Source organism: Mycteria americana, chromosome 6 (assembly GCF_035582795.1).
Source record: "Mycteria americana isolate JAX WOST 10 ecotype Jacksonville Zoo and Gardens chromosome 6, USCA_MyAme_1.0, whole genome shotgun sequence".
NCBI lineage: Eukaryota > Metazoa > Chordata > Aves > Ciconiiformes > Ciconiidae > Mycteria > Mycteria americana.
Genome location: NC_134370.1, coordinates 13,298,260 through 13,319,810, shown reverse-complemented (window position 1 = coordinate 13,319,810; position 21,551 = coordinate 13,298,260). Strand labels below are relative to the sequence as shown.

Sequence of the window (21,551 nt, the reverse complement as noted above, 5' to 3'; positions counted from 1 at the left end):
ACCTGGGAGAAGAGACCGACCCCCACCTCTCTACAACCTCCTTTCAGGTAGTTGTAGAGAGCCATAAGGTCTCCCCTCAGCCTCCTTTTCTCCAGGCTAAACAACCCCAGCTCCCTCAGCCGCTCCTCATCAGACTTGTGCTCCAGACCCTTCACCAGCTTCATTGCCCTTCTCTGGACACGCTCCAGCACCTCAATGTCTCTCTTGTAGTGGGGGGCCCAAAACTGAACACAGTATTCGAGGTGCAGCCTCACCAGTGCTGAGTACAGGGGCACGATCACTTCCCTAGTCCTGCTGGCCACGCTATTTCTGATACAAGCCAGGATGCTGTTGGCTTTCTTGGCCACCTGGGCACACTGTTGGCTCATATTCAGGCGGCTGTCAACCAACACCCCCAGGTCCTTTTCTGCCTGGCAGCTTTCCAGCCACTGTTCCCCAAGCCTGTAGCGTTGCATGGGGTTGCTGTGGCCCAAGTAAACTCTGTTTACTGCTCAAGCAAAGAGAAGTATTTCAATTGTTAACACACATTCGCTCATAGCAAATAACTTCTTGCTCATTGAGTAGCCAGCTCTGTGATCTTAGAGCATGTTCATAACAAGTGATATACCTGAATCAAAATGAATATTTTAAGTCCTTACCAGCTTGCACTGAAATTTCAAATCCTAAAACCAAATTTCATTTCATCCAGCTCTGAGTTTCAAGCCAGCTGCTCCCTGATTCTTAAGTACGTACCAGAACCAGCTCAAATCTGAAAGTGTTTACTGACCACAGAGTGTGGCTTAAACAAAATGTATGTTCCATCTATTCTTATGGTTTACACACGGAGATAACGTTCTCTTATAGTCTCTCTTTCATGGGAGAGACATTCCACAGAGCTTTTAGATCACTAGATTATCTTGCCAGAACTCTGATGACAACAACAGAGCTCTAGCAGAAAGGAAGCAGGCTATTCCTCCTTAAAGGACACAATAGAAAAGATGAGCATTTGCTGAGATAAGACCCCATGATATCTGTATTTGTACAGTGAAGAAGCCAAGCTTTGGTCCAATCTGTTGGTAAACATTCCTTTTTTAAATTCAGTTTGTCAAAATATGCACAGCGCCACTTTCTCCATATCACTCTTGATTATATCCAAGAAGCTGCAGGCATGTTGCCATTAAAAGCAAAAATCCAGATAGATTAATCAAGAATGGAAGCCTATAGACATGGGGTTGATAGTTTTTTTCTGTCTTTTGTATGTTCATTCACTGGATGTTTCGTGTATTTCACGTTTTCTTACAGCAGTGAGAAATTTTCCAATTGAACATAGCCACTGTTCTGCGTGTTGGTTTAGTAGAGAGAGGTGGGTGGAAAACTGCAAAAAACCACCCCCACCCCACAACCCTTAATATGCAGTTGCTGAGAATGTTTGTTTTTATAGCCATAGCAAGATCAAGAGGAACTATATTCCAGTGCTCACCACTTAATTTAATTCGTTTTAAATAAATCCTATTCGTTCTCGGAGATTAATAAAAAATTGTCAGAAAAAAAGAACATTCCAATAATTTTTACACCATCTTTTTCATGTTCTTCATTTTTGTCTGGTTGAGTTATTTCAGTAAATGCTACCCAGATATGATTAGATGTTCCTTGGCTATCATTCATCACAGTATGAGATTTATCTGCCTCTTTTATTTTTTTAACATTCTTAATGGTTCTTTCAATACTCTTGGCTTGTACACTTCATTTCTGGCTGCTGATCACTTGAATAGGTGCCTTTGGTCCAATATCAATTTGGCAATAACTCTTGCAGGCATTTTATTTATATTTTTAATATATCTCTTTAAAGTTTACAATTTTTTCATGGGTGCCAGAATGAGCAGTAAATATATTTCTTCCAATAGCAAGAAAAAATACCACCTGCTTACAAAGAGCCATCTGCTGAGCTCAGAGCAGCAGGGATGGTGACACAAAGATGTGCAGTACATGAAGAAAGCCTGGGAAGCAAATTATATCCCTCTTTAAGAATTTGAGCATATTAATAACCAAGATTGACGACTATAAAGAGTGCTTCATCTCTAAAACTGGAGCAACAGATGCAGATCGATATGTTGTAAACCAGGTACATTAATGGCTCATGGAAATAATGGGAAAAATATAATCCTGGCCATTTCCAGTCCCAAACATGTCCCATACCATCCAGTCCTCCGCACCCCTGCAGGAATTATCTTCCTTTGTGCTCTGAGATTCTAATGCTGCTTGGGCAGCTGAGCCTATGAAAAAAAGCAACCACAAAGACAGTAAACTAAAGAAAAGAGCCAACCACATTGTGTCATTCCTCTTCAACACATTGTGATAGCTGCACAAAATGGTTGGGGAAACAGTAGAGGTAAAAACCATACATGATGCCTTCTATACCAAAAGAGGCTTAACGTGATGTATAACTGAGAATGCAGCTAGCAAAGGTTGCTATCTAGTATTGGAGAATGGTTTCATCAAGGATTTGGGCAAGAAATGGAAGAATAGGAGAACCTCAAGAAAGTCAGCATGAGAAGGAACCAGAGACTTTGTTTGGCACCAGTGACATGAAGGAACACTGAGATCTCACCTGGCCTGCCTGAGGACTCCTGCGGTGCAGAGTGAAGAGGGCAAAACAACAGCACCGGCAGGGATATTACAGCTGAGAGGTGCCGTGGCAGCTTCCCAGCAGGCAAGTTGAGTGTGTGAGAGAAAACTCAACCATTATTCTTGTCTGGCAAGCCGATGAGAAGGAATAATAGGAAGGGGAGAGGCAGTAAGAGCGAAGTAGTAAGAAAACTGAAGAAAGGCAGAGAGAAACAGTCACAACTGAAGTCTAGTATTATTGTATTGCATTGTTATCTGATCATGAAGGAGGACCTCATTGTACTACATCCTGTACAAACACAACTCAGAATAAAATGATTTCTGCCTGAAACCACCAGTATCTCAGCAGAAGCTTGAAATAGCCATCACTGTTCCAGGACTATATGCAAAGCATCAAAACAGGCAGCAACTGTTCATGCTGCTCAGAGTATGCAGCATATTTCCTTGGCTCAATTAATTATATGCTCTCCCAGTGGCTTTTTGGGTGCAGCTTTTTTGCCTGGGTCTTTATGGAATCTGAACAAGTCAAAAAATGAGTAACAGCCTGAGACCTTCAAAAGCGCCAGAAGTTCTTGTGAGAATCAGACATCTGCCTTCCTCAGGCAGCTCTGTTTCTGGAGATTCCTGACACACACTTCTGAGAGAAGAACAGATGCATTCAGACATGTTTTTAAAATGTTTGCTTGCTTGGTACAATATTTTCATTTCTCTTTGCATGGAAAGTCAGATTCTCTTCGAAACAGACATATAGACAAGTATAGAAAGAGCAGGGAAAATGCATTTCTGGACTTTAAAAATTATCTTAAATAGAAACTGTGTATAATGGTTTATAAACTTCATTATTTGAGGTCAACAAGCTGGTTACACATAGCTAAAGGGCCACACTCACATTGGGATTGCACACTGCTCTCCAAAGTTGGACCTGACGATGTTTCTGGTCCTAACATGGTCCCAAGGGGATCTGTGAACCGCAGATCAGTCAGGACGCTCACTCTGAGATTGGAGAAGTGTCTCTTTTGCCTTTCTTATTCTGTCAAGTATATTTCTAGCTCAGTGGATCACAGGTTATCAGACTTTAATCTAGGAGTCATTCTGACTCTCATATAATTTGTTTACAATGTTAATAAAGTGTCTTTGAAGTAAATCTCCACACAATGGTTGATCTCACAGTCACTGAGGTAATGAAAAGGTTTCAATGGGAAACATTTTGGGTCTTGTGCCTCCCTTTATTTCTGCATTCAAAGTGGTACCATGGATGCATTTTTGTTTAAAAAGCAGATAAGGAAACATTGAAGTACTTTGGCCTGTTTCATAAATAGCTATGCAACTCTAATTGAACAGCTAGACCTTCAGCTGGAGAACAGGTGGACCTTAGGCCTGTCCCTGTTCCTCTCTCAGTCCTGGAGATGCTACTAACTCAGCTGAAGACAAAACTTCTTAGAATAGCAACCTCCTAATTTATAGTCTTCAAGAGTCTCCCTTGTGAAAATAATTAGCTTTCAGAATTAGTTTTGGTCCTTAACTGAGCCTCATTGACTTTATCTGCTTCATTTGCAGAATTAAGCACGATGTGCAAAAATAATTCAGTAATAGAAACCATTCTTCATGTATCATTTTTCATCAAAGGACACATAATGAATAATAATAACAGACAATTTGTGAAGGAAAAAAAGAGATTCCAATTTAAAAATGGAACAAAACAAAAATTAATTTAGCTTCTCTTAGCATTTTGTCAGAATTAGGACTGTGAAAGAACCATGTGCACCACGAAACAGAATTATCACTCAGATGGGCATTTTCCCATACCTTTATTGAATTTTGAAACCTCTGGTGTAAATTAGTTTAGACTAATTGAATGTGACTCAACTGTGCCAGTATGAACTAGCTAAGAATCTAGATAATTTTACAGATACTGTGTAAGGCTCTCAACTAATGAGTGCTACACTTCTATTCAATTGAGTAAATCAATAAACAACTAAGGAAAGAATTATGCACATTGATTGGTAGGAAGCAACTTTAACCAGTATTACAAAAGTGAATCAGGAACCAGGGCAAATGTGGATTACTTTAAACTGTGCCACTCGCCCTGCATAACCTTGGTTACTTCACATAAGGCCTCTTAAGCTTGCTTGCCTTAGCACTGACAAAAGCATAATCACTGACTTACAGGGTCCAGCAGGAATTTCTTGAGATCTTTTAATGAAAGATGCTAAATTCAAGCTGCCATTAGTATCCAGAGATACCATGAGAGCACAAGGTGGAGGACATTCTTGTGATTACTCTGGGACAAGAACTGACCAGCACATATGAACGCAGAGAGAACCTGGATATAAAAGCCAGGATCCACTTTAGATCACCAAAGGTGACCAGATGAGTCTTGAGAATCAAGGGCTGCTCTGTACACTGAGTAAAAGACGAGAAGGCGAGAGGTCTGATAGTCACATGGCAGGAGTTAAAGATATTAAGACAACATATATAGGCAGCCTCTTCTACAGCACACAAGCAGCTGATCAAGAAAGGCTGTGTAAGGAAAAAAGCCCTTGGTACAAGGTCTTCTGGTTCATATTATTCTATTCTCTCCCCACCTGCCTTTACTTCTTAAATACTGGCCCAACCTTCCCTAAGCACCTTGGGGTGCTTGGTCTGCATACAAAGGTACAGATGTTAAAAAAATCTCTCCTAGTAAACACTAGATGATCTATCCCTCTTCCTGGAATTTAATTTCCAGGACTGATTGGTACCATTTTCTGTAAGATTTGAAGGTGTTCACTGTCATGATCTTGTTGTTAAAATTTTTTAGTGATGGGTACATCTGAAGTACATCAGAGGAAAGAAAAGTAGTGAAAGTAAATATGCTAAAACACTAAAGCTTAGGAAGGTGAGTGAAAAAAAAGTATAAAAAAAGATAGAAGCTCCATCAGCTACAATGAAGCAGAAGTAAAACTAAATCTGCCTTAAGGAACAAATCCTAAGACATATACATATACAAGCTTCCTGAATGCCACTCTGCATAATATTAAATTCACCAGAGGTATTTCATCTCCTCAGTTCATCACTGCCCATTTGATATTCAGTCATCCATGTCATTTCCCATCTCTTTGGCTGGATACAGATACTGGTCACAGCTGCAACATGTTGAGCACAGTTGGCTGCCAACCAGCTGGTGTTGCCATTTGCCAAAGACTCCATCATGATTGCTACATTGCTTGATAGCTCCTTTCAGAGAAAAGATTAATGGCCTCAAATGTCATTAACTAGTTGCTCCCTACGTCTATTTTGCATTCTGCTTTTACGGTTATTTTGGATAGGCCAGGTAAAAACATGCTAAATGGAGAACTAAAGGGAAACACATGAAAACACTGAAACTGTTACTTGATATGAAAACATCACTTCAGAATTCTCATGTATCTTCTGCTTACATCTCATTTGACTAACACGAGACACATTTGCTATGTTTGACAAAAAGCCTCCACTGGCAAACAATGTGGAGAGAAGATAATTTGTGAAACACATAAATAAAAAGATAACCCTTCAGAATCTTCCTATAAAGCCATATACTGAAATAAATTGCGTAATCGTATCTGTGTATTTGTATCACTGTCCTCTACTGAGTTGTAAGTAGAATATCTTCCTACTGCGCATTCATTTTGGATTGGATTAGTGCTAAAAATTACTCAATAATTACTTGAAATGCTACTAATTAGAGGTTTGCCCTTCACTGAAAGAAAGAATTCGGTGTTTCTGAAGCGCCAGATCTGAATTCTGTAATCATCACATTCACGAAGCCTGTCCATAAAGATGGTGTAACAACTGCATGCCAGCCCAAGTGCCCAGTGGCAATTCTGGATGGCTGTTTTTGCAAGATTTGGGATATTTTAGTGGTGTTGCAGTAACAACATGCAAATTAAACAGCAGCATTTTACAACTGCCAATTATTTCTACATTTTTAAGCAGGTTGGTAGTCTGTCCTCAGTTACTGTGAAATGAAGCAGGGGAACCAAGTGACCCAATTAAAAGAAAAAAGCAGTCACAACATTCTGGTCATAAATACAGGACTTTTTGAATATACAAAATGTTTTGGGATTCTGCAGGATGAAAAGACCTTTTGATTTTTGTGAAGCTGTGAAGAATAAGTTTACACTGACTACAGAAAGTGGAGTAGATCAAGTAATCTGAGGCCTAATACATAAATTCTGTATTTATGTATTAGGCAGAATTGTCCCATGCTGCACACTGAGAAAACTTCCCCAGCCTCATACATAGCGGTTTTTTTCAGCTGTCAAGAGCAGTTAAACTTTTTAAAAGGTACTTTAGTCTCCCATGGGAAATATCAGGAATGCAGAGTTCACATTTCTAAATGTAATCTGCAAACAGATATGACAATAATTGGTACTGTGTGTACACAAAAAAAATAATTTGGGGCACTTGAATGAGAGTGGTACATCAGCTCAAGGAGAAAACAACATCTACAATCTAACCACAGTCTCAACAAGAGCATGAGACACAAATGCACCACCCTAATGGAAAGCTGCATGGAAATGTATATTTGTCAAGTGTGATGCAGGGCCTAGTACAACTTGCACAGTCCCACTATTACTGTACCCAACAATTCACGGTGTTTAGACTTGTAAAATATGAGTGGCACAGAGTAGTATTATAGACTTTGACAAATGGGAAACTAAGACCTAGATTTTCAAGGGACAGTGGACATCTAGCTACCTCTGAAGTCAATGGGAATTATGTACCTAGAGACCACAGAGCGGCTGGACAGAGAGACCCAAAGGTATGCTTAAAAAGCCAAATGAGTATGTACCAGATAAAAACAGACCAGCTTAATCTGCCTCAAGGGGAAACAGCAAGAAAGTAAGGCCCCCATGTTCATTAGATATGTATCAGATTTACTGGTAAATGTGAAAGTCCATGAAACCACATATACCCTTCATTGTTACCCATGGCAGAATAATGGTCTAGCTCAGGTGATGAAATACAGCTTGGATAAGCAAGTTGCCCAAAAACCTCACAGGTGCTCTGCGATAGACAAGGTCTGCAGCAACTTCAGGAGTTTCATGTGGGGAGATGTAGTTTGAATTCCCTCTTCACCTACTGTTTCTATCACTTTTCCCTTCCTCCCACTCCATCAGCTGTCCTTAGCCTTGCTTGTTCGAGCTCACAAAAGTTAGCATGCACCACCTGCATGATTTACATGGCTTCTCCCTTTCAAACCCAGGTTGGACAAGCAGAACATCAGCACCACAGAGTGTTCCTTGCCTCTGTTCTGGTACCTGGCATGTGAATATGGTAGGTTCAGGGCTGTATCACCACGTCCATGTCGTATGGCCGCAAGTACACATGCTGACTTTAGGAGGCTCTAATAGGAGGGGAAGAGAAGGAGGGGGCTATAGCACACTTCATTCTCCTGGTAAATCTGTGCCTACAGTGTGCATGGTAGGTTTCATGCCCTTCTGTGGTATTTCACTCAGTTTCACCAACATTTGATTTTGAGAAAGAGTGAGGTTTTCCCTCCCTTGGGTACTGAAACAAGGGCTTTTGCAGAATAGAAACATTAATTTCTGTAACTCCTCTCCATCTGATCTATTCTGACTGCAAGTTTGCCAGGGACAGAAACTATTAGCCACCGTGTCTCTGGACAGGCTCACCACAAGTCTCAGGTTTGGAAAGTAGCTTCCACGTGTGACATGACACCATGAAAAAAGGAACCTATATAATTAAGTGCTTCCTTAAGAAACCTTATTCCGTTGCAGTGTTTGTGCAAACTATTTCCATTTTGTTCTTGGATATGTTGAAGTTTCTCTTCCAAATTAGAAAAAAATCATCCAGAACTATAACCCCTTTGGGTGTGCACCTGCAAACACACAAACTCACATACGTGCCTTTGAATAGCTTGTTGCTTGCTCATGAACACAAAACAGAATTCTGTTTCTACCAGAAAAGAACACTATACATCATGAAGTACCTAAGAAGCAACTTAAGCTGTCATCAGCAAAAACATCTGCTCCCAGTACTCAATCCCAGTGAGTTCAGGCACAGGGAGAAGCTGTTGAATGGGTCTGAAGCTGTCTGAAACACTTTGGGAAAGGGATAGTGAAGGATTACAGGCCAAATGGATGACAAAACAGAATATGCTTCAGAGCTGAGGGCAGAGGCACCTTTTGGGGCCCTCCTTAGGCAGTTCCCACTGAAAACAATGCCATTTTCTACTGGAGTAACTAGGAAGGGGAATGCAGTACCCACAGACTAGTAAGAAAAACATTCTGATCATCCTGATGGGAGCAGGGGAAATACTTCTCCACAAGAAACAGCTGGCTTCAAATGGCAAATAGTTTCTCTCTCTTCAAAGGTTACCGCTTGGACCCTGCAGGCTGCCAGAGAAGTTGCTGGAGTCCCACTGAAAATGACATTTCTTCTTGTCCATAGAAAGGGTCATGAGAGCACTGTCAGGGCTTCCTTTCTCCACAGCTACAGAGACTCCATTTTTACAGGGGGAAAAAAAAAAAGGGACAAAGTGCGGGAATAATTGGCAAAATACAGTAAGCTGCTGAGTGCCGGAGGGGAGCTGGGTCAGATGCAAATTTGAAAGTTTATGGACTGGCTTCCTTGCCAATTTGTGATGGAGGAAAGGAGAAGGGGGATGAAGGAGAAAAGGCAGGAAAGATTTTGCATAGCAGTAAATCTCCATCTTTTCTGTTTATTACATGGGTGGTGAAAATTGCAGAGGAAAGTCATTTGTCAAAAAAAGATGATGGCTAAGGATGCTGAGGAAGGGAAAGCTTAAGAATATGGGTGACCTAGTGGTTTGAAGCCCACAGCTAAGTTAACAAGGCTTTAGACCACTGCAAGAGGCAATTGCAACAGCCAATAACAGGTCAGGCAGATGAAAAGGCTATTAGAAAACAGGAATACAAGAAGGGGAAGATACTGTTGATACATGCACTAATGGGAAGACTTCACCCATTCACAAACTGAGGGGCAAATCCAAAGAGAAATGCTAAAACCCTTGTGCCATCCAGTGGAGTAGCAGGCACCTAGTAATGCTGAGGATTTGACCATAGCACTGAGGCTGATATTTATGAGCTGATGACACCCTCTACCCCAATGCTCGTATAGCCCATACCAACATGGGGTTTGTCTGCTTGAGCCACGGACATGCTGTGTGGGAAGGCAGAGATACAGTGGTGCTACACTCAGGGCTAGTTATCTTTGCCCCTGGAATCTGAGGTAATAAGCTGAGAGATATTTCAGGATTTTTGCCCAGCACAGTGTTTTATCCTTTAGTCACAATCATGCTAGGCCCCCCTGGTGGGCAGGACCTCTTGGGTCTGCAGGGAGATACAGTCCTCCAGTTATAATCTGCTTCAGCCTTGCACAGAGAAAACAATCCATAGTGGCTGAACCCCAATGCCAGCATCATGAAGAGAGCAGGCAGACAATCCAAACCCATCCCTGTGCCTTAAAGTAATGAAGTTCTGATCTGCTTAGGTCTACCACCCAGCTCTGTCCTCCGGTGCTTTCTAGACTCTTGACAGCCTCATAAACTTTGCCTTATGATGCTACTCTAGTTCATGTCAGCAGGAATCATCCTCTAAATCCTTCCTGCTTTCTTCCTACTTCCATGAAGTAGAACAGAACTTCAGAGGGTGTCACTTCATGACATCATACAAATTTATGCCAATTTAACATTACTGAGGGAACCCAAATGGGAGTCTCCACTCCTAAATACAGCTCCAAAGCCTGTTTCCAGTGTGTTTGGGAGGAAAAAAAAATCACCAAAAAACAACAACAAAAAACCCCCAAAGAGGATGTAGCATGTACCACAGTTGTTGTTTAGACCCCTATGAATCAGCTGCATTTGTACCACAATTATTTCTTCTAACCTGTCTTGGAAATCCCATATATATATACACAAATGCATAAGCATACACTTTTCCAAGTAATGGACACAATACCTGCTCTAGGTCTGCTGCTGTTCTTTTATTTTCTCCTGTGGCATCTTGATATGGTAAAATGAAGAGTTCGGCAGATGTGGGCAGACCGGGGAGCACTGCGACCAGAATATGCTTGCTTGAAATACCTGTTGCCTGATACATAGACAATTAATGGACAGATAAACAGTGGGGATGGCACTGAATGCTGACAGCTTCGTTGCTAAGGCATCACAGTATTTATACAAATGATGTAGGATATATCTGGTACAACAGGGAGAATCTTAAAATCCACTGCAGGTAAAAAGTCAGAGATTAATAATTTCCTGATCGAAGCTATTTTACCATGTTCTCCAGTAAAATATGCAGGGTCCTAAGGCAACAGTGATAATCAGACATGCTAAAAGGAGCTCCTAAATAACAGTTGCATACGGTACAATTTGCTTTGTCTAAATTTAGCTATTTTAAAGTTATCTCACTATCCCAAGTTAGTCCCTGAGGTTCTTCATTTAGTCAATGGTAAGAAGCTACATGTTAAAGGGCAAGGTATGTGGGCAGAATTGCACTCTAGAGGTGTGATTAGCCAAAACATCTTAAAAGCCTTGCGGAGACTCAGGGAGAGAGAAGATGATGAATCAAGTTTGAATCCCAAACAAATTCTTATAGTTCACATCCTGGGTCAATTCCACAAGTTAATGAGGACCAGTTTTTTTTTTCTTTAGGTGTTAAAGATTGTATTAATCTGCAAATTTTTATTTTTTGTCTTGTTGGCTGAAAATCTTAAGCAACCAGTTTAAATCCAAATCCCCCTTCAGCACAAATTAGCCAAAATTCAGAAAAAAGTACCCACAGGCATCACTACCAAGGTCATCTCTGGTCATGGGTTTCAGCTGCTTTTACCATGACATTACACAATCAGATTGTGGAGTTATTCTCCAGAAAAGAAGCTAGTTTGGCCTTCAGGAAGTTTTGTGAGACAAAAGGAGAAACATAGTTTGCTGAATCTTCCTCCATTACCTCTTTGTGTTGTGGATTATCCAGCACATACATTTAAATCTCAAGGTTTTGATTTAAATCTTAAGTTTCGAAGTGCTGAATTTAGTAGGTCAGTTTTAAAGGAAAAAAAAGTGTCCTCAGATATAAGGGCAGACCACAGCAGCTGGATATAGCACAGAGATTCCCCTGCAGTCAGGACTTGCAACCCTCTCAGACATCAATTGGACCTAAAACTCATGAATTCTTCTCCCTTGTAGTTCAGGAGCAAAGACTTGGAGCAGCTGCTCATTGAAGGAAATGATGGCCAGAGGACAAGGAGTCAGTGAAACTGATTACACATCACCGTTACCTGAGCTAATTCTGGGGCTATCCCACGCGTGACTGCTGACAGCCCAGGGGATACCCTGTGGAACTATGAAAAGGGAACCCCTCCCCTCCACTGCACACCAAGGAAAAGCACGTGGTTTTGTTGCTGTTGGTTTTTTTAATGTGGATTTAGAAAAAAACCTATAACAATATAAAAGGTTTCATATATTCTTTCCAAGTATTCTGTGAAGCCATTATTTGTGCTTGCCTAACAGGTTGTTTTAAGATGTCAAGAAAAAGACACAGTATTACCAGTTAATGGAAAGTCTTCATTTTCTGAGGCTGGGAATGATTTTTTTTGTCTGGAAGCTTTTGGCTGATCTACTCAGTTCATTCTTGTCTTCTTCATCAAAAGCGGGAGACAGGACTCAGAAAATCAACGACGTGAGCAAATAATTATGATCATAATACAAAATAGGATATTTTGTGATAATCTGAAATTATCCCCACTTAGAGAGAAGATCAGATTTTAGTAGGGAACTATAATTTCTTATGCAGAATTTTTATCCAAGTCTATGGTACTCTGTAATAAGAATGTAATACTTTAATAAAAGTTCATAAAAATTCTATAGCACAGCTATAATTTCCTATTGAATTATTTAGTTATTCAACTCATTTTTATACAGTTTACTTAATTGCTGTAGAAATCTATTGGTTTCATCTGTAATTTTTACAGGAACTTCTCACAAAGGCTTGTTTAAGATGAATCATTTAGCTATATAAAGAGGGATAATTAGCTATCAATTTTTAATTTTTTTTTACCTCAAACAACAAAAAGACTCTTTGTGTTTTCACGGCTCTGCTTTTGGAGTGTAGCCTTGGTACTGTAGTTTTATAATCCTTTTTTATGGCTTGATTTTGTTTTATTGAGTTGTTTATATTCTAAAAATTCATCCTGAAGATAAATGGATCCTTGAGTACTTGATACAGACATAAATAAGTCAGAAGAACAAGCTCCAGAAAAATGTCTGGTTTTTTTTTTTCCTTTCCTTCTCTCCTCCTGTCTTTTGAGGAAATTGAAGAAAAAAATCTCAGAAACAATCCAGACAGGTTTGTGTGCACCTGACTAGTGCACAGTGTCTTTCCAGTCTTTTTACACAGATGATGCCACAAATGAAATATAAGCTTGCTAAGAACATCTACAAGCCTTGTACCTTTCAAAATATGACTATCTTTATTAAAAAAAAAATAAAGTAGTAACCCTGGTTCAAACAGTTCCTTTCACAATTTTTCTGCTGAGCTGAGAAACCCCAGCTGTCTCTTCAAACTTTTCTTAGCCTCTCAGTTTGAAGTCCAAATCTTCAGCCACACAAGAATATTTTTATGACATTCTGTTCCACAGTTAAAGAAGGAACTTCAGAGCTTCTCCATAGTGTTGATGGGAAAAATAGCATCCAATCCTGACCCATGAACCTAATGCTATGTGAAAGACATAAAGCACTTACTGCAGGGTTCTTCTCTGTAGTAAAAAATTGTTTTCTTTTTGGTCTCTTAAATTTCCTACAGCGTATTTGTAATTCCATTAGAATAGCACTACTTTCCACTGCTGTATAAGAATAGCAGTAAAAGAAGTAAGAATTGCTATGCAGTACTAAAAGAAAGACATTTGTACCGGTATAGGTAGGTATAAGTAATGTGTTTTCTATATGCTCTTTTCTCAGAAATATACCACATAATCCACAGTCATTAAAAAGAATAAACTGAAGGCTAACTCTGAGCACCAGAATGTCAGAGGATGGGATAATTTCACCTGCCTAAATTTTAGGATTCTGGCCTCAAACACTAGTCTAGCCTCCTTTTATAGTTGGTAGAAACAGAGAGACACCTTGAGAGATCTGATCCAGTCCTAATGTAGGCACAAAGCAGAAATTGGAACCATTGTAACGCCGGTTATGCACATTGCTTACCTCCACCAGAGCTCTCTGGACTACTCTACTGATGTCCCTTCTCCACTCTGGGATATCTGGATTGTATTCATCCAGGTTTGGAGAGAACGATAACCGCAGGGACTGAAATTGCTCTGCAGATACAATGACATGGTGGTGAGTAAAGACTGTGAAATGCCTTAGTGCCAAATGAGTGGGCAGAACGTAGTGAAACCTGCTGCAGCTCATGTTTTGCTTAATCAGTCTGCAGGTGATGCACAAACTGTCAGAGAATCCAGCAGTGTGTCTGAGAGATTCACTGAGAGATTTGGAGAATCTGAGAGATTCACAGCTCGAGTGTCACAGAACCGAAAAGGGTGATCAGTCCTCACTTCAACAGATAATAGCACTGGAAAGGGAGCTGTGTTGGGAATGTAATTGAAATGCTGTCTTGACTTCTGAAGCAGGCAAGCCCTGTGAAAGAAGCTGTGATTGTACTCTCATAGACATGCCCCAAACACATGAAATCTTAACTAGAAGGAGACAGGGATAAAGGTGGGGAGAGGACTAGCCTTAGAAAACATACTTCTTAATCTCTGTTGCTGATAACAGAGATGCCCACACTGATCACTAAGACTATGTGCTTAGTAAAAACAGCTAAAACTGGGATTCCCAGTGGTTCTTAGACTACATCTACGCTATATGATATTTGTGTGCCCTAACTGCTTCTGAGGCCTGAGTACAATATCAAATCAGTAACAGATTTCTGTACAGAACTGCAGCACACAGCACTGACTTACCTTTCAAGCTAAGCAGCTTTTGCATGAGTTAAGAGGCCTCTACTGGCCAAGAAAGGGGAAAACCAGCCTGCAAAACAACCTAACATTTTGACAATCATGTAGGATGACCAAACAGTGATAGAGCAGATGCAGAGGGCTCTGCGAAGGAGACCAGTGTTCTGCAATCATCTCAGTCTGGACTAATGTCAGTCAGGGGCCTTCAGAGATGTTATGCTGAACTGATAACACTGCAACTGAGCTCATAATCTCACTCAAAGCATCCTGGAATAAAGGCCTCGTTGCTGCCAGCTAACCTGGCTCTCTAGCTCTTGCCTATGGAGACTGCTATGTGAAATGAAGGGGGAAGAGCTCACCATACACAGCAATAGTCTTTGTATCCTGAAGAATGGTGTTTCCTGCTGAGACCTGAACGGTGATGGTGTTCATCCCTTCCACAGAAAATGTGAATGTGATGCTTCCTTCCAATGTGATCAGTGGCTGCAAATATATCAGGAAAGGATAAATTTAGTTAATTTGGCTGGAAAGGAAAAGCAAAAATGAACTTGGCTCTCTAGCCTATTGGGATAGTTTGGGGAGTCAGTTCCAGCTTGGAAGCTTAAGACATAGAAGGCGTCCTGTGACATGGAAGCCTATTTTCTGGAGAGGACCCAGGGATCCAGCTGGAGATGTCCTCCTGAAACTCAAAGTAAGGTACTATAATTTCCAAAGGAGCTAAGTTTTAAGATCCCAGTATTTCCTTCCCACTTCGAGTGCTGGCTGTTCTGGATCCCATGTTAAAGTGTCCATCTTCTCTGCACTCCCCAGAGAGGCCCAGATCCTAATATGAGGGCCTGCAAGACTCATTGCTCAGGTGTCACACTCCTTTCCCAGATCCAGCTGTCAGTGATTTGTTTAAGGTCACTCAAGGAGGTTGTGACAGAACGAGGAGGCAAATTAAGATTTCTCAGTTGTTCTCCCATGTTATCCTTAGGAATGGAGATGTCATTTTCAGCAAGTGATGGTATTTAGAGAGGACACAGATCCCCTCAGCTTGCTTCTCTGTGCCAACCGGTTTATCAATGAGTTGTGTCCCCTTTCAGCAGTCTCTGCCCTAACTTCTGTTTTTGCTTATTAATGAACTCTGGCTGAGATCTTCAAAGCACCCAGTATTAAGTCAAACTCTGTTCCCATTGTAGTCTGTAGTAAAACTCTCACTTCAATGAGAGCAGAGTTAGACCAACTCTGATCACTTATGAGCTTAGGAGATCAGAGGGAAGGTTAAAAGGTGACAATCACAGCCTGTAAGTACCTCTAGGGGGAGACGATTTCTGATAGTACAGAGAGTTCTTTAATCTACACACAAAGGCATAACAAGATCCAACAGCTTGAAACCGAAGCTAGATAAATTCAGACTACAAACATAGTGCATGTCTTTAATGCTCAGGATAATTAGCTGTGGGGAAATAGTTGGGGGAGAGGGTAAGAAAGAGAAGCAGTGAATTCTCCATCATCTGAGGGAAATCATTAACACAAAACAACAGCAAAAAGTCAGGTTCTGCCTTAATCACAGAGAGATAAATAAAGCAGAAAGTACTGATGAAACCTTCTGACCTGCATTATACAGAAGATAACCACGTGTGGCTGAAAGTCCCTCTTGGCTCTACAAAATCCATGAGAATCTCTCCCCCCAGAAACTAATTAGGGTCTCTGGGTACTTCAGCCACAGAGATATGTAAAATAACAGTTATAACGCCTGTGCAGATTACCAACACTGCAAGCATACAGGCAGCAGAATGTCGTGCATGCTGTTCTCATATCTGAGCAGAGCCCAGAGGCAGGGAGGTGTGTTGGGAACCATTTTATCCACTGGTAGCACATGATAATAAGTTCTTCTTGCACATGTGGTTTAGCATAGAGTGTGGGGGCTCAGAATTGAGCTCAGCATATTTAAGGGCAGGCACAGAACTGATTGCAGTCTCTTCCCTTGTTAGTCACCAGAGAAATGAGGTTTAAGCTCTAGGGCTATGTAAAGTCACTTCCAGACATAAAAACAGCTTCAGTTTCAAATGTCAGTTTCCTAAAAAAACCCCAAGACCCCCAAGTTTTTTTGTCATTGTTGTTGAAGAAGGGAGGATGGGCAAAAACATACTAGAAACTCTTCCGGATTTTGGTTCACTGTGTCCATCTTGGATGTAAATGCAGGGAGAAAGCTATTGGCAATTTGCATGAAATGGCAATAAACCCTACAGCTAAGTCACAGCAACAAACACAAAGCAGTTCTTACATTTCAACGTTGGTATGTTAAACCATTAGTCTCTCAGTCTCTGGTTTATAACTTTCTTGTGTGTGTGACTATTTAGAAGCATTCCCAGATCCCTCTCTCCCTCCCTCCTCAGTCAGAGAGCTCCTCCAGGATTATTTTGATCTCAGTCCATAGGGAATACAAACCTCCGTGTTGTTCCCAAACCACCAGACATAAGTAAGCGTTCCCACTTGGCTTGGCCACAGTACTGCCGTGGCGTTGACCTCCTTGTTCTTTGTGGTGACGAATGGTAAAGATAAGTGAACATGTTCCAAGGGGCCTGCAGAAACAGAAGCAGCAGGTGAGTCCTCCGTCTGAAATGTGAACCTGGGAGAGAAGGGAACTGAGGGGATATCCACTGGTTTAGGGGAGAGAAGTCCTCCAAACGACTGTGGGACATGACTGTTAATGTTTCGGCTTGGTGCCATTTCTAGAGAGGCCAGCTTGAATCTGTTCCTCATAGAACAGAAGCTACCCCTGTACCTGGAGCTGAAAAACTTGGACTCTCTACTGCGTCATATACTCAGGGACATTATATACAACTTAAACAATAGGGGCAGAGCCCTGTTATGTAAATACGGCCTTCACTGGGAAGACATAAGAATGTGCAGGACAAATGGCTTCAGTGGACATGAAGCACCTCTGCTGATGCAAACTGCATAAGTTGGTGAACTTCAGCAGTGGTGTATCTATTTGTATCAGCTGAAACCCTATCTGAAGGCAGCCAGTCACTGAGTGCCTTCATTTTAATGTTACCTTATACTCCCTCCTTTTCCTCAATAAAGTCTTTTATTTCTTTAGTACAAACAGAACATAATTCATTCGACAACTGACATTATGCCCAGGGTTACACATTTCCCATCTTCTGGAGACAGATGGGCCTTTGCTGTTACATCTTGTCCTATAGATTATTTTTAAAATGTATTCTGACTGTTCACTTACTTAGAGAACAAAACAATTGTCCTGAGAGTGACAGATAAAGAAAAAGAAAGAAACCCCAGGTGACATAGGAACATGGGTTTCTTAAACAAATTAAGGCCACATCTACATGTCCTACATCTGCAAGCTCCCCGGTGATGAGAAGCGGAGACCACAGCCTAGGAGGATCGATTGCATTGTCCATATGGAGTTGATATACACTGCTAGAGGATCTTACATATTTCCTGAGAGGATTTTTCAGGACATATCCCATGCATGTATCACCACTTAGACCTTGCTTTTCAACCTAAAGGAACACCACACATTTGAAGCAAGCACTCTGTATCCCTATACAGTACACATAAGCAGAGAGAGACAGACGTGGAAAAATTCTCCCAACTCAGACTGTATAAACAATGACAACATAAACAGTTCCTGACTTGTTACTGAAAGGCAGCTTTCTCTGGGATGTAGACACAGCTGCTGCTTAACCTGATGCAGCCCAATTAAGAGTTATCCATGATCAGACTAACCAAAGCCTGCTATAGACCGGACCATGGCTCATTTTTCCTTTTATAATAAGCAGTCAATGCTCTTCTTTAAAATTCATGAGAAGCCAGAATTTCACCCTTATGATTTTAATGGCATTCTTCTGCTCAGACACATTTCCGTGACTGCAAAATGTCTCCTGCTCTCGGAAAGACCCTGAGACCTGAAAAACAGCAGCTTGCCAGGCTAAATATTTTGCAGCTCTGGTATCCTTTGGGATATTTGCCAAATGCCCAATGTCAGCACAGCCCACTAAAGGAATAAATTTCCTAACACTGGATGCAGTGACAGCAGTGACAATGAAGCCCATGTAAAGTCTAATCCACTCCAACATGATTGCACAGCTGCTCTGAATACATCTCAAATGATCTTGCACTGCAGAGGGTTCCCAGCATCTCCTTGAACCTCCACCGTATGCTGGATAGGAAAGAGCATGAAAGAATGGCTCAAGCAAACCAATTCTGCGTGAGTATTTCTGTGCACATAGCTGATGGGTCAAAGTGGCTGAAATGCTGAACCATTATCTGGCCAGCAGATGGGGATAGCTCACTCTGGATAGGCCCTTAGCTTGGTAGGAGACTGCTTTCTCCCAGGTAAGTTTGAAAAGAATTCAAGAGAATTCATTTCTGAGCTTCATGCAGGGCCATGGAGACTACAGACCTTCACCTGCCCCAGGAAAAAAACTGTGTACGAGTCCCAGACAACAGAAAGGGAGGAGCTTCTCAAAAGGTTCACTTAGGCAGGTGACGTTATCCTGAAGCATTCAGACAAATGCATAACTGACTTCTCACGGGAAATTTTTGACCTGTCAGGACAGTTCAGAGACAGCCTGTTGGCTGGAGAGCAGTTTATATACGATTTACTTTCCATACACTCCAAAATGCTGCTGCCTCACAATAACCTGCATTTCTGGATTGCTGGACCAACTGCAGCAAAGGCACTGCTACTGTGTGCTGGCCCCGCGGCTGCAGCAGGACGAGGAGGGCACCGGGTCTGATCTTTGAGATCCTAAGCACTGTGGTTCAGCGCCTGCAGTTTTCCCCTCAGCAAGGCTGCTAGCCACTGGTAAGGAAGGGTGTTGAAAGGCCCAGATCTGGCTGCACACACTCATGTAAATCAACCCTGTAACAAGGAGTCACCCTGTTAGTAGCCCTTCCTAAAACTCTCCAGACGTTCAGGCTGCACGCTGCTTTTCTGTGGATCTTAGCAATACAGTGTGTTGGTCTATTGTAAGGACAGATATTTTTACAAAACTCCCCAAAGGGCAAGCTCATACACCCCAAGCAGAATACAAAGCAGAGAGCTGAGTGGCAATGCAAGCATTTAAATAGGATTTAGAAGCTTTTGTGGATCTGGGTGTTAGGCTATGGAGGGGGCTGGATTTACTGTACATCTCTGTCCTCAGCAAATCCATTGCTAGTCTGAGTGGCACCATGCTCGGTTTGCAACCTGTCTTGAAGTCCCTAATTCTTGTCACATAGAGAAAAATGAGATATATCCCTTAGAGCTGTCACTTCTCCAGGGGTTCAGGCATGTATAATCTGGGTCTGGCTGCAATGATCACGCAGTATTTAAGTCCTATGCTGGCATTACCTACATATCTGAATACTGTTTATTTCTTGTACTGCTTAAACAATCAAAATGGTTCTTAAGCCTTCAATGTCTCAAGAAAATGGATTAAACCAGCTATAAATCAGAAAGCCACTATGAGTGAGAGTGAAGGCTGGACACCTGCCTTCTCCTTCCATTTTGTGGTTGTTGCATGAAAAAGCAGTTGTTGCTTCACGTGGCCTCATTACTTTGCAGATAGGCTGAGGGTGCAATGGTCCCCATGGAATCGCCTCTTGTCAAACAGCGAACGATTACAAACCCTGCTTGCACGAGGCTGTCAGAACCTCCTGCAAAATATCAACCACCAAAACACTTCTCCATTTGTTTCCAATGACCTTTACAAAGAGTAAAAAAAAAAAAAAAAAAAAAGACGATGGCTCCTGCTGAGCTGACTTTCATAACCAGCAGCAGTGGGAGGGGGATTTCTGCATTGAGAGCCCGCAGCAGCTCCCATGATAATTACCCAAGCACATGCAGGGAGGCAAATTAGAATATGACTCCAGAACCGAAGAAATTACATGAACGTGTATATATGTCTATTCTGAGCAGAGGCCCTTTTCTCTACTCTACTTAGGATGATACTTAAATAACTAAAAAAAAAAAAAAAAATCAGTAGCTGTCTAAAAGCTGAGAATTTACCTTGATTCACCAGTGCCTCAGCACAGAAGTGATACAGGCTAAGTCCCCAAATCAAAATCCCGAGCTTTACAATAAGCTAATTTATGAATACAGTTCTTTTTGAAAGGCATTATGAGTTTTTCAAACACGTGGTGTGCTGAAGGATTATGTGATATAAAAGTTTGCCACAGACTGGGATCTATCAGGTTAGGGAATCATAAATGGTACACTATGATTGTGAACCGAAGGTCTTTTTGAAGGGAGGTATTCAGGGAGATATTTGCTCCTGCTTCTCTAGTCCTCCCTCATAAACCTCCTCTCTCCAACAGCTATACGTCCCTCTGCTCCCATCTGTTGAGATGACGGTGCACCATTAAAGAGCTGCCCTCTTTCCCGAAAGAGGCAGCTCCTTTCATGCTGTATGAAATAACTCCAAAACTAGAGTTAAAGTATATGGAATGTGCTAAATTATCTAGATAATATGTGGAGTTAATTTGGTAGACGGTAAGTGATATTTCTGTAAGCATAACTTTAAGTTTTGGAATTTCCTTTTTTTTTCAGTAAATCTGGCACAGACATACACAGTTGAAAACATAAATAATGGACAAAAACAACCCCACTGTATAAGGAAAACGAGAGCCCCAAACAAAATCCATCAGGGATGTTAGAAAATTTCAATAATAGGTTGACCCTTTGGGTTCATAAACATGTGCTAGAATAAATATGAAAGAACACATTGCTGGTTTTATGCAAGGACTTGAGATACATTTCAGTTGTAAATCAGAGACAGCTGAAGTATAAAAAGGTTAAAAAGAACAGCAGAAGAGCAATGTGAAGATAATATTTTTTCTTGTAATACTCTTTAACACCAAGATTTTGGTTCCTATGACAACAGAAAGACTGAAATGCACTGGTTTCCATCCCAGAGGTGGTTGTATTTCATTAGAGGGCAAAACACATGTACAAAGTAAAAGTCAAGGCTTTTAAAAGTGATGAAAGATCC

General features: G+C 41.2%; 1 protein-coding gene across 2 annotated transcripts in view; it reads right to left on the bottom strand.

Annotated features, from left to right (window-relative positions):
- The window catches only part of SORCS1 (sortilin related VPS10 domain containing receptor 1), a 308,182-nt gene that overhangs the window by 9,178 nt on the left and 277,453 nt on the right, over positions 1 to 21,551 (bottom strand). For both annotated transcript variants that reach the window (XM_075504592.1, XM_075504593.1), the window contains exons 20-23: positions 16,999 to 17,132; positions 14,925 to 15,048; positions 13,814 to 13,926; positions 10,569 to 10,700 (exon numbers count right to left, since the gene is read on the bottom strand). In XM_075504592.1, coding sequence (XP_075360707.1) covers positions 10,569 to 10,700; positions 13,814 to 13,926; positions 14,925 to 15,048; positions 16,999 to 17,132 — 503 coding nt within the window. The remainder of the gene's footprint in view (positions 1 to 10,568; positions 10,701 to 13,813; positions 13,927 to 14,924; positions 15,049 to 16,998; positions 17,133 to 21,551) is intronic.